Source organism: Micromys minutus (assembly GCF_963924665.1).
Source record: "Micromys minutus genome assembly, chromosome: 24".
Lineage (NCBI taxonomy): Eukaryota > Metazoa > Chordata > Mammalia > Rodentia > Muridae > Micromys > Micromys minutus.
Window position 1 is genome coordinate 28983149 of NC_137959.1, and position 13803 is coordinate 28996951.

At 46.4% G+C, this 13803-nt stretch overlaps 1 protein-coding gene across 1 annotated transcript in view; it reads left to right on the forward strand.

Moving 5' to 3' along the window:
• PSKH1 (protein serine kinase H1) overlaps positions 1–13665 on the forward strand; it is a 28122-nt gene extending 14457 nt beyond the window's left edge. Inside the window, exon 3 of the mRNA XM_080937095.1 lies at positions 11458–13665. Coding sequence (XP_080793221.1) covers positions 11458–11775 — 318 coding nt within the window. The 3' untranslated portion in view covers positions 11776–13665. The remainder of the gene's footprint in view (positions 1–11457) is intronic.
• Positions 13666–13803: the final 138 nt, after the last annotated feature.

The window sequence follows — 13803 nt, forward strand, 5'->3', positions numbered from 1 at the left end:
CCAGGGTGCTGCTGTTGTCTTTGCTTTTTTTTTTTTTTAATATTTATTTACTTTATGTATATGAGTACACTCTTGCTGTCTTCAGACACACCAGAAGAGGGCGTTGGATCCCATTACAGATAGTTGTGAGCTACCATGTGGTTGCTGGGAATTGAACTCAGGACCTCTGGAAGAGCAGTCGTTGCTGAGCCATCTCTCCAGCCCCCCCCTCCCCTTACATCTTTATATGGACTCTGGGAATCACAGATCAGCAGTCTTGAATGGCAAGCACTGTTACTATTGAGTACAATTCAGTGCACCTTTGCTTTGTTTTTTAAGAATATCTCATGTAGCCCAGATTGACCTGAAGCTCTATGTAGTTAGTCAAGGATGACCTTGAACCTCCCAAATTCTGGGATTACAGATGTGTATCCCCACTGTCACCTGCCATTTCTGCTGTTTTTGCAACCTACACAGAAGGGAAGGAGCTCTGAGTGTGAGCAGCTGTCTTCTGTGACCTGGTTTCTTCCCAGGGATTTGGGGCCAGGCCCTCTCTTACCTCCATCATCTGACTCAGAACCATGTTTCTTGTAAGTGTCACCCAAGGGCTTCAAATTACTTTGTTTCAGGGCTCGGGATCTCATACCCTCCCACACCCTCAGCCACACACACAGACACAATGTTAGCTTGCAGATGAAGTTGTGTGATTAGTTAAAGTCATCCTTTCTCAGGGATGGGTTTTCTCTTTTTTTAAGAGGGTCCCTAGGTCATACATTTCAAAGGTGACAATGACTTAAGGACAGAAGCTTTCCTTTTTTATGCAGCTCTGTCACGGCACTGGGGAGGTGACTTTTGCACTGTTTATGAGAGGGATGATAACTGCTAACACCACACCAGAAGAGGGCATCAGATCCCATTACAGATGGTTGTGAGCCACCATGTGGTTGCTGGGATTTGAACTCAGGACCTCTGGAAGAGCAGTCAGTGCCCTTAACCACTGAGCCAACTCTCCAGCCCTCTTTTGTATATTTTAAGGGAATAGTTATGATTCAAAAAAAAGTTGGTTCTTGCATATCTGTGTGGGCTAGTACTAAACAAGAGTATAGGATGCCACAGGTCAGCCAGAGAATCCTGTAGAGGCACTAAGAAAGTTCTGTGGTCTGGATAGGAGGCTTATGGACTTGAGCAGAAAGCTCTTGCAGGAGGTAGACTCAGAAAAGGAAACCCAACTGACTGAGCTCCAGGGTAAACAGAACAGTGGTGTTTATATATATATAATTTATGAGAGAATGGAGCAGAAGTGAAAACGACTAAGGGCTTGTTTTGGGAACTCTGAGCTGCTGAGGAGATCCCCAGCTTCCAGATAGTACAAATGCAGCAGAAAGTGCTCTGGGAGATGCCTATTAATTGGGTGGTGTTACAATTACCCCATCTTGCCTCTTGGCCCTGTTTGAGACAGATCATGGATTCTAGGTACTAGTATCACATGGTTAGGAAAGTGGTGCTAATCCTAGCTCTCTGCAGAAGGAGCATTGGCTTGGAGGGCAGATCAAGAGGCTTCTGGATCATCTATAACCCAAAGAGTATGAAAGCTTCATCCCTCACGTACCTGATTGGGCCCTGTGGTAGTTGTGTTCCACAGTAATGACATTTTGACACTTCAGTCCAAAGTCCAGGCCAAGGCTGCACCCCACTTGTATATATACCACAGGTCCCAGACATTTGCTACAGTCACTCAGCACAGTAAGGTTTTGCTCAAATTGTACCTTTTATTCTTGGTATTGACTTTAGAAATTTATCAGCTATAAAAGGTCCAATTCAAAGGTTGATTTTCTTTAGAATTAATGTTGACCACTGCCACTGTAGAGAGCCTGCCAGATACAGGGTATTGAAGTGGGTGTGCTATATCTAGCATTTCCAATCTCCATCCATTTTATGCATGGTGAAATTGAGACTAGTGTGGTTCAGTAGCTTGCCAATGGTTTCACAGCTAAAAGACAGAAAACCTATGATTGGCTTCAGGCACTATAGTCTGCTCTTCCAACATATGCTTCAGCATGTTGCTTATGTGTTTCAGTGCTTCCTTGTAATGTTGTGTGTGGATACACATCTCCTTCTCACTTCTACAGTCCTGTCTTAACCTAGCTCAACTTTTGCTGGGTTGAACTGGAGTACTGTAATGACTAGAAGGAATGTGCTTCTGGTTTCTCCTAAGGGAAGCGTGAGTGGTCACTGGTGATATTTTGGGAAAGGGCCCACATGCATCTGCTTTCAGGCAAGGTGAAGGAGAGGGCTTAGTGGTTGCATGTATAGGAGACTAAGATCAGAGCTGCCTGAGGGCACAGATACAAGGTTTCATGGAATGCCAAGAGTGAATTTGCTCTTCACACAGGACAAATACAGGACATTGGAAGAAGAGGAAATGCAGGGTGAGATAATACTGCAAAGAGAAATCTGAGAGAGCTTGTTTAGAGGTGCTAGAGTAGAAGGCAGTTTGGAAGTGGAGAGGAACATGTTACTGAGGGGCACGGAAGGCTTGTATGAGGGTGAGAGAAGATGAGACATAAAGCTACCCACAGAGGTGAACTTCCTGTTAAAGGAGACCTTAGGAGGCTGGAGGAGCTGTTTTTGAAGGAGTGAACACAGGACGTGAGTCATCCATCCATAGATTCGTGCTGAAGTACTGTTGGGTGTTTCACTTGACAAGAAATGTGACAGTCATGGCCTGATATCATTGCTTTTGTCAAGGGTTCTATTCCTAGAGGCAGAATGTATGAAAAGCCTCTTGGATTGATGGCAGAATGATGGTGCCATCCGCGGCTCTGCTGTCTTTTGAATTTAGAAACCTGAATTGCCATCCTCCTCCACTTGGGCATTCTGAGCCAAGGATGAGCTTGGGTGACTGTACCAGAAATAGGTGGGCTTGGGCAGAGGCTCACTATAAAGCCTTATTCAGGAGAATAAGTGCCTCTGAGCGGGTGGCAGAGCTGGTGGGAGAAAAAAATCCACTCTGCTTCTGCCTGGGAAATAGGGGCTGGTAGGAGGTAGCCTTCCAGAGATGGGCCTCTAGGCTGTAGGCCAGTGGGCTATCCACCTGGGGCCAAGGGTTATTGAGGAGCAGTGAGTTGGACTAGAAGAACCATTCTGCTCTGATCACCTTGTAGGAAGATGAGTTCCCAAAGTCAGAGTTGGCTGGACATCCCCTCACCTCACTCTTTCTTCCTTGCTCCTCCTTCTTGCACTCATGGTTATATGATGGTTTTTCCAAATCTCTAGCTGCCATTACAAGCAGATACACCAGGACTTGAAGAGCTTGGGATGGCAGGAGAAATGAAGAGATGAATGTGACTTAGTATTCTCTTCCAAGTGATCTGGACCACATTGGACTATACCTCAGTTTTGGGCACCATACATGTACTAGACATAAACAAACCATGTTACCCTCAGACAGGCCTTTCTTAACACCTAGCAACGTGTCACTGAAAGGTGCCCTTGTTTGGGCCATTGAGTATGAGCAGTGGATTCTCAGGGGTTGGAGACCTATCCTTGGTTAGAATCCTCTTTTAGGGAGATAGGGGCTGTTCTTTCTGTGATGGGACAGGAGGCTGGCTCCAAAGGAAGAAGAGCAGAACCCCATAATGTGTTATCTCATAGGCTTCAGGCTCCCAAACTCTAGTCCTTTAGGCATTCTTCTGTTGCTGCTACCCTGGTTACACATTCCCCAGAGAGCTGTATCTTCCCTGTGGTGCTAGAAGCAGCTGCCATTCCTAACACAGCTGCATTTAGCCCTTCCTGTGGAAAGACATTGTTCCAAACACTTCCAACAGCCTGCCAGCCTTGGCCAGACTTACGTTCCCTCTCTGCCATTTTCCACTTTCAGCCCTTAGAGGCCCTCCAACAAAAGGGAACAGTATAGTTGTGTTCAAAGTCATTCCCTGTGCACAAGTGGGTCCCTCCTCCTCTTTACACTCTGACGTCACCTGGATAGTTTTTCTAGGATCCCTAATTGTGGGAGCTGCCAGGCTGTCATCTCTCCCGCATTCTGACTTCTTGAGATCAAGACTGCATGGTCTCACACTCTCCCTCTGCCTCAACTAAGATGTCAGTTGTCTATTGAATGGATGGTTCCATGACCTACCTGGTCCATCTGTCCCCTACTAACCATACCTGTGCATACTAACCTTCCCCACTCAGTTTCTCCATCTCACAGGGCCACTTTTCTATCTGCCTGGAATGCCTTGTTTTCTCTGTGTCCCAGTATATGAATGGTACACCAGATGGAGCTCTGGTCCAATGTGGTCCACATCCCTTGAGCAGAAAGCTGAGTTACCTTCGTTCCTTAACTTATCCTTCTATTCAGTGTTGACCAAGTACTGGACCTAACTATAAAGGCTGCTATGCCTAGGGCTCTAGGGATATAGACCTGAAGACAGGGACCACATCTGTGAGGGAATTTCTAATAGCTAGTGGGCTCCATACCACTTCAAAGTTAAAATGGGGGACTGGGAATGTATCCCAGTTGGTAAAGTGCTTTCCTAGCATACCTGAGGCCCTAGGTTTGATCCTGAGCATTGCATACATCAGGGATTGTGTTTACCTCGAGAAGTGGAAGCAGGAGGATCAGGAGTTCAAGGTCATCCTTAGCTACATAGTGAGTTTCAGTCAGTGTAGGGTCCATCTAAAAGTTTTAGATGGGAAGAAATTGTTTAAAGAAATAAGGGAGAAGGCTAGCTCAGGCTCTGAATGCTTATTGGCTTTGGCAGAACCCTTAAGTGAAACTAAAAAAAAAAAAAATTTAATAATAATTTTATAGCATTCATCTTTATCCAGAACCCTCCGGGGTTGCTTCAGGACATTGTTAAAATAGGCAGTGCTTGGTCAGCTGGCATAGGTTGCCATCCTTCTGGGCACTTAGGTTATGCCCTCTTCTGTCTCTCTTCTTTCCTATTTCTCTGCGCCTCATGAACTCTGAGAAGGAGTATGTGAGGGCACAAGATTGCGTTTTATTCTCATGAGTCAATCTCTTCTTCCCTCACTCTCTCTTTCCCCCTTTCTTGCCCACTCTATTTTAATGCTCAGAATTGAATTCTAGGCCTTGTATAAGCAAGCATTGTATCACCCCTTTACCCCTATTTAATTCAACTTAGTTTTTAGAAATAAGTCTTGAGACATTGGCCTTTATGTTGCCAGGCTAGTCCAAACTCCTGGGGTCAGTCATCTGGGTAGCTGAGATCTGTCTTTTTAAAACTCCTATTGTTTCTTAACATTTTAGCTAACACAGTGGTTCACAGTGCTGCAATTTAAAAAAAAAAATTATTTATTTATTTTGTAATGCAAGTACATTGTCACTTTCTTCAGACACACAAGAAGAGGGCATTGGATCTCATTACAGATGGTGGTGAGCCACCATGTGGTTGTTGGGAACTGAACTCAGACCTCTGGAAATGCAGTCAGTGTTCTTAACCACTGAGCCATCTCTCCAGCCCCAGGACTGTGATTCTTAATGTTTTGAACCTTTAGTAAAGTTCCTCATGTTGTGGTGACCCCCAACCATAAAATTATTTCATTGCTACTTTATAACTAATCTCGCTATGGTTATAAATCACACTGTAAATTTCTGATATTTACAATATCTGATATGTGACCCCCCCACACACACATGGGTTTGACCCACAGGTTGAGAACCTCTGGACACAAATTGAGAACTGCTGAATTAAGATAAAATGCAAACTTCAGAACTGGAGGCATACCACTTGCCTGGTATGCTTGAAGCACTACAGAAACAAAACACCAACACTCTATTTTCTGCTGAATCTGGTTGAAGATGGCCAAGTGGTGGGGTCACTTGAGCTTAGGGGGTTTGAGGTAGACTTGGGAAACACATAAAGAGCCATGTCTCAAAACAAAAGCAAAGACCATCAGGGCATGATGGTCCATCCACTCTTAGAATCCCAACACTCACAAACCTGAGACTGATTTATGAGACCTTGGCTCAACAAACAAACTCCTTAAAATCCTCTGTTCTCGCTTTTTCTGTCTTCAGACTGTCTTTCCAAATCCTCTTCTGTGTTCCTCAATCCTTCTCTTATCACTGAGGAATCTTAATGAGGGAGGGTCAGAGGCTTTGCTGGGTCTACCAGTGTCCAGTTGCTATATATTTGATATATATATAGCTTCTGAGTGTGTTGTCCTTACTGTTACAATGAGAGTTCTGCTCTCCTGAGTAAATCCAAAGCTCTATTTCCCAGAATTTCTTCTGTGCCCTTTTCTCTCTGCTTTCATTCAGGCCCACGTAAGTACAGAAAGGAGGCCTTTGAGGGTGGGAATACTGGGTTTGAAAATATAAAAATACATTTGAGACAAAGCTAAAGGAAGAACTGAGTCATGGTAGCAAGCCCAGGTTTTTCCTTCCTCCCCCTGGCTGCTCTACAGAGGGACTATCTTAACCCAAAGTCATGAGCTGTGTAAGGAACTTCAGGGGTCAGGTCAGCTAGAATATTACATTCTATGCTCCATGCCTTGCATGTAGTCAAGAAGTTAAAATTATGAGAGACTTAGAATTATGATTTATTTAGTCTTTCCATGTTGAAAGTGAGGAAGCTATGAGTTCTCTTAGGTCATACGCAGAAGTGGAATTGGTCATCTGGCTTATAGCCTGATGCTTTTATCTGTCAATGTTATCTAGAAGAGACGTGGGTCAGTTTTTCTCTTCTAGCCTTACTTGAGAGTGGTCAGCCTGCTGCCAGAGGAGGTCTGAGGTAGCAGATGAGCAGGGTTTGCTGCCAGAAGGAAGCAGCTTCCTTAACCCTATGCAGCCAGGGCTGATCAGATGCCTCATTCCTCATTCCCTTTCAGGACTTACTTTCAGGCTTGAAGGGAGACTATATAGTAGCCTTGAGAACTGTTCTTGCCATCTCCTCCCAATCAAGTAGAAAGGACAGGGAGAAAAAGGAAACAAGTCCTCCGATCTGGAACAGAATGCCTTTCTATATTGGTACCTTTTCCTCTAAACATAATTGGAGTCCACGGAGGAATGGCTTTGGCCCAGGAGAAAAGTAGGGGATGAAGAGGGAGTGGTCCCTCTCCACTCCTAGCAGTTGTCCTCTCTGCCAGGGAACAAGGTTTCTGGGGGCCTGTGTACTAGGGGAAAAGCCAGCCAGCTTGATGGTCAGACTTAGAGTGAAGGTGATTCCCTTCCTCCCTTAGTCTCAGCCCAGGGCCAGCCCCACCCATGCAGATGTCCAGAGATTCACCAAGTATGGATTAGTAGCATATGTATTGACGCTGGCTTCTAATCTCTTAAATGTCTACAGGCAGAGCTAACTGACCTCTTAACATTTCCTGCCAGCCCTCACCCTGTCCTGTGTTTCATTCCAGATTCAGTTAGAAACCTCTGGGAGACTAACCAACTGTTACTTGGGACTTGTCCTATCTGCCAGCCACCTGAGGCCCATGAATGCCCTGTCTGATTCCAAGAATTATATACTGAAGTCAGAGTTATGTCCTTCAGCCAGAGAAAGCAGTTAAAACTTTGGAAACTGAAGCACATAGCTTGTTTAATCATTTTTCTTTTTCTCGTGTCCAAAATGCCTCCTGACCAGTCAGTCATAGCCTGGTAGACATACTCAGTCTCCAGAGAAGCAGATGGAATGGGCTGTAGGTACTGAGCACTTTATGGCCAGGTGCTGGATTGGACTTGAGGCCAGAAGTGGAACTGTGGAGGGTGTGGGAGGCCTTACATTTCTGAGCTATGTGGGAGGCTACTCAGCTGCGGTCAGCCCAAACCCCTTCTCCACTGTCTGCAAGCTGGATGCAAACCACCTCCCTGTATTCAGCTTGCTTGACTTCTAACTGCAATTTTTTCCAACACACCAAGATATGGCTTGAGTCACATTGACTTGGGAAGCACTACCAGCATAGCTTGCTTCCAGCTCTTCAAAGATGGGGAGCACTGGGGGCCTTCCAGAGAGCTGTGCTGGCCCTCAGATAAATGAGTTCATTGGCATTCTGTACACAGTGGCACGAACACAGTAATTGGTAAGGCGAGAGTCTAGGGGAGTAGGAAGGGTGGATCAATCTGGCTTGGTTTAGCACTAACAGGCTGACTGTCTGACAAGCAGCAGGGGTCTGTGCCTGGTGCTCTCCCCTGCCTGCTCTAGAGATGGAGATGTTTACACTCACTGTGCGGTCTGGTGAGAGGCCTGTCTAAGACTGTATCAGACAGGTTTCAAGCTGGAGGAGTCCATGATTTAACTGAATAAGTATCTGAAGTGAGGAAGCACCCAGTGCACCCATGTTCAGATTCCTAGCTGTGAATCCAGCTTTACTACTGTCCCACCTTCTGCAGAGAAATTGCTACTCTTTTGTTTGGTGTTTGAGCTAGAGTCTCAAGAGGCCTAAACTAGCTTCAAATTGTCTATGAAGCACAGGACAGCTTTGAACTCTTGATCTTCCTGCTTCCACCTACCAAGTATTGTAATCTTTTGTTATCGTTATCATTATTATTGTTGACTTTTCAAGACAAGATTTCTTTGAATGGTCCTGGCTGTTCTGAAACTCTGTAGAGTGGGCTGACCTCAAAAGATACTCACTTGCCTCTGCCTCCTTGATGTTAGGATTGAAGGTGTGCAACACCACACTCGGCTGAAGCACTGGGCTCTAATGTGTATCAAAATGCCTGACTTAGGATGTTTGGAGTCCCCTGGTCTGCCTTGGAGCTGTACTCCCAAGAAGCCTGGCTGGACAGCAGTATGTTTTTTAGTTACCATAGAGGCCCAGTAGGGCAGCACAACACGGGTATTCTGATCCAGTCTGTTCAGTCAGCACTGGGCTTGCCATGTTCATCAGACACTCTGATAGGCCTGCAGCTTCCATCTTGTAAGTGAGAAGTAGAGGTTGTGCTCAGGTGGCACCAGCAGCAATCCATGGGCTTTCTTTTAAAAAATTATTTTTTTGTAAATGGATATTTCTTGCCTATATGTCTGTCCAGGATGTGCATGCCCACAGAAGCCAGGAAAGGGTGTCAGACCACCTGGAACTTGAGTCACAGATGATTGTGAGCTGCCATGTGCGTGCTAGGCATCGAACCCAGGTCCTCTTAACCATCTCTTAGCCATCACTCCAGTCCTGCATAGATCCTTCTTTCTTTGTGAACCAAAAGCTTTTCTGGCAGTCATCCATTCATCCTCCTCAGTCTCAACACTGGAACCTAAGCTACACACACCCACAGGTCGCAGGACCTGCTGGTCTGATAGGAGGGCGACTCTTAGCACACTGCTCTCCTTCAGCAAGGCTTCTCTAGACCACTGTGCCTACAGGTCCTCAGCCTTGACTTTTTCCTCCTCCTGAATGCTTGAATCACTAGATGCTGACCTAATGGTGATTGTGGCCCTGTTACTTACCCAATCCTTGTTCTAACTAAGCTCAGTAAAATCTAAGATTTTCTTTCTAAAATGTAGGAGAAGACAGTGACAAAAAGACAAGATCCCCACCCCCTTCCTTAGTCCAGATGAGACTTCTCTCCCCATCACTTCTGTCAGAAGTCTGCAAGGGAGTGATCTCTTGTCTAGCAAGAGGTTATGGGAATCAGCAGGTGTGTGCATTTGTTAAATGGCCACATTGCTCCCTGGAGTGTAGACTCTTACAATATGTGCCTGAACACCCTGGAGAACATTTTAGAGGCTCCCCAAGGTGAAGGGTGCCATGGACAGACCTACCAGTAAAGAGAGCAGTGGTACCCCTGGCAACATAGAATCTAGATAGCAGAATAGGGAATCATCTAGTTGCCTATTCTAAGTATCGGAGCCCTTTCTAGAAGGTCTCTTAAGAGATTCAAGGCCCCAGAACCTGTCCTCCAGTAAGGCATCTTAAAGATCCACAACACTTAGCTCCACTAGGCTGAGTTCTATTAGACAGCATCCACTGGTCCTTAACTCACTTTACCTATACCTATTGAGTACCTCCTACATGTACTGTACCAAGCACTAAGGCTCAGTACTGTAAGCATTAGAGGGCTGGGGAGTCATCTAAGGAAATGCCCTTTACCCTAAGAATTTAAGTTCAGCCAGGTAAAGACAAGCTAGGGAGGCTTAGACCAGGGGTTGACAGCTGCTTGGTAAGTATCTAAGACAAGACAGCATTGCTTACTTGAAGCAGAATAGGCTTTCAGTAGAGCTCTGTAGGGGCAGAATGTACTAAAAGGAGGCTTCGCTTAGATATGGTACTTATAGGAATTGTTTGTTTGTTTTGAGAGAGTCTTACACAGACCACACTGGCCTCAAACACACAGACATCTGCCTCTGTCTCCTAAATGTTGTACCACTTGGCTAATCACTGGAGCTTATGTGGCTCAAGACATAGAGCCTCTAAAAAGAGTTGTTATCTATCTGGCCCCAGAAGTCCCTACCTGTCTTAGGGTTCTCTAAAGTCACAGAACTTATGAAATGTTTCTCTATATTGAGGGAATTTATTTTTTAATTTATTTATGTATATGAGTACATTGTAGCTGTCTTCAGACACACCAGATCCCATTACAGATGGTTGTGAGCCACCACGTGGCTGCTGGGAATTGAACTGAGGACCTCTGGAAGAGCAATTGGTGCTCTTAACCACTGAGCCATCTCTCCAGCCCAAGGGAATTTATTATAATGACTTACAATCTGTAGTCCAACTCCCCAATAATGGTGAGCTGTGAATAGGAAGTCTAAGAACCTAGCAGTAAGGCTGAAACGTTCCTCTCTGCTTGGCCTGGTACAGACAATGGTTGTTGGAGCTTAGACATGGTGAGAAAATTTGGATCATTCTCTAAAAATCTATGAGCAGTTAAGAACTATTCTCACAAAGTACCTAGGTTCAGTTCCCAGTATTCACGTTAGAGCTCACAGCTGCCAGTAATTCCAGTTCTATCTGTCCTCCATTGGGTGACACCTGTGTATATGTGGTACATACACATGCACTCAGGTACACACACATGAATGTTAAAAAAAATATCTCCTATCCAGGTATGGTGGTGCATGCCTTTTATCTCAGCACTCAAGAAAAAGGGGCAGGTGGGTAGATCTCTAAGTTATAGGCTAGCCTGGTCTACATATTGAGTTCTAGACCAGGTAGGGCTATACAAAGAGACCGTTTCAAAAAACAAAGTAGTCCCTAGGATAGGTTAGGGGTCTGGTGAGGGGGCCATCCTCTTTAGCCAGGCTTTGGGTGGTACCAAACACTTACATTTCCTTCCAAGGATAGACAGGTCCTTTCTTCCTTGCCAGACTCCTCACCAAGCATCAAGCATCACCTGCTCAGTAGCCTGAGTCAGCATTGAAAGGTAGGGAAAGAGGTTTCAGTGTGCTGCATGAGAGGAGAAGTGCTGTTCTCTAGACTGCACAGATGCCGGGTGGAGCCTAATTCTGTGGTATGGGCATCCATCATCCAGATGGGAGGGCAATATTGGGTCCTCTCACACTAATGCTTATCCTTGGTTTATAGCCCTGGCCTAGTGTATCTAATCTGGCCAAGGACTTCATTGACCGCCTGCTGACAGTGGACCCTGGAGCCCGGATGACTGCACTGCAGGCCCTAAGACACCCATGGGTAGTAAGCATGGCAGCCTCTTCATCCATGAAGAATCTGCACCGATCCATCTCCCAGAATCTTCTCAAGCGTGCTTCCTCTCGTTGCCAGAGCACCAAATCTTCCCAGTCTACACGTTCCAGCCGCTCCACACGTTCCAACAAGTCACGCCGTGTTCGGGAGCGCGAACTGCGGGAGCTTAACCTGCGCTATCAACAGCAGTATAATGGCTGAGCCACCAGCTATGACATGGATACAGTATTGCCTCATTCTGGACACTTTCTGCCATGTCACCTGGGCCTAATACCTTCTCTATAGCTAGACCTCATGCCCAGCAGTATGCAGAGCATGTCTGCACCCAGCTCCTTTCTATACCTTTAGTAGCCCCTACCTCCTCCGATCATGGGCCTGGACCAGTTATGATGGAATGGTGGCTCAGGGCCACTTGAACTGGGAACCTGGTAGGCAGCTGCTGTATTTGAGTTGGAAAAAGGTGCAGGACTGAGTCCCCACTGATCTCCTTAATTTTTGCCACTTTCTTGGACCCAGGTGGGAGGGGCACTACTGTGTTGGGTAGAAAGGGTCCTATGGCTCAGGACTATTAACCCACTACTTATATAACCCCCTTTCCTCCACAAAGCATTGATTGGTCTGGCTCCCACATTCTCTGCCATGCTAATCTTTAAGATTATGCTCCAGTGGGAGGTCTGGCTTGTGCCATAGCTAAATTGCCTCATTAGTCCCTTAGCTACAGTTCGATTCAAGCAACTCTGTTTCCCCCAGACTTGCCAGGACCTCTGGCTGTAGAGACTGTGGCATGGACCTTAATCTCAGGCTCCAACCTCTCTATGAGAGGGATCCTGTCTGTCACCCTCAGTGCCTTCGCAGAGCCCACTGTTGTCTGTCTCTCCCACTTGGATGCCCATTTCACTCCCCAGCTGCCTCCTTCCCAACAGCAAGGGGTTAAAGGGCGCTCCGCTGCTGCTACCTGGGGGATGGATATGCCTGAAAAAGGTTCTCGGAACCTCGGAACCTCGGAACTTTGTCATCAACCTTTGTTCGGTCTATTGCCCTTTGCTGCCTCCCTTCCGGAGCTGCCAGAGCCTCCTTTATAGCTCCATTGCGCCACCTCGTGTCTGATCTGGGTATAGGTGGCCAGGGGAGTGGGTGGTGACTGATGTACAACCTTACAAACCCACAGCCCTCCAAACGGAAGAGGAAAGATAAGAGAGTTGCTGAACTGGGGGAGAGTCCTGGGCTGCTCAACTCCCCTTCTGCTCAGTTTCTCCAAACCTCACCCTGGAACTTAGCCGTACTGTGTTACCTGCCTCTGAACCCTGGGTGCCTTGGGTGCTGACCTTGCTGTAAGAGCTGGCCTTGCCCTATTTGCCCTGTACCTGTTTCTTTTCATAGCATTAACTTTCTAGGCTGGCCCCACTGATTCTCAGGCTAGAGGGAGTCCTTCTGGGAGGTAAGGTAGGGTTGCAGGGGCTGCTTTCCCAGAGGACTGAGCCACAACAGTCCCTATAGCTGTCATGGTCTCCCCTACCACCACGTTAGGCTAGAATACAACCTCCGTCCCTCTGTAGCTGCTTTCAGTGGGTAGGAAGGGGCCAGACAGAGCCTAGCTTGGGCCTTGGCTATATTAAGAGCCTATCAGCAGGAAGAGTCTGGCCCCACTCAGCTCCTCTCAGGAGTTAGCTTTGGGTGAGGCACTCTTTCTACATATGCCACCTCCACTGGGAAACCAAAGAGACCACTCTGTGCCAAGTCAACTGTGCCTTTTATATGCTCTCTTCACACACCCCCTCTCCCTGGATAGGAGGCAGCGGAGAGCTGAAGCCTCACAGCCTCAGAGTTCCTCCACCTACCAGTTCCCCAGGAATCTCTGGGGATGTGAACCACTGGGGATTTATTTTCTCTCTTATCCAAAGTAGGTCTGGTTGTGAGGATAAGACAGAAGGAGTTTAGTGTTTTGGGCCTTTGATAGGTTCACTAGGCCTTCATGCCATGGACTATGGATGGAGAATGTGCAGTTATTTATTTTGTGTACTCTGTAAATGTATCTTCTGTATCCAATAAACAGGCTGCTCTCCCTCGGGGAAGGCTGCCATTTTTTTCTGACCATGCTGACTGTGTCATGGGACTAGTTGAATGTTCAAAAAGAGGAGTGAAAAACACCCTCTGGGCTGATTGTTGTAGGAAGATCCAGGCTCCTCAGTTGGTGCTATACTAGAAGACAAAGTCCAAGTCAGGGGTAGA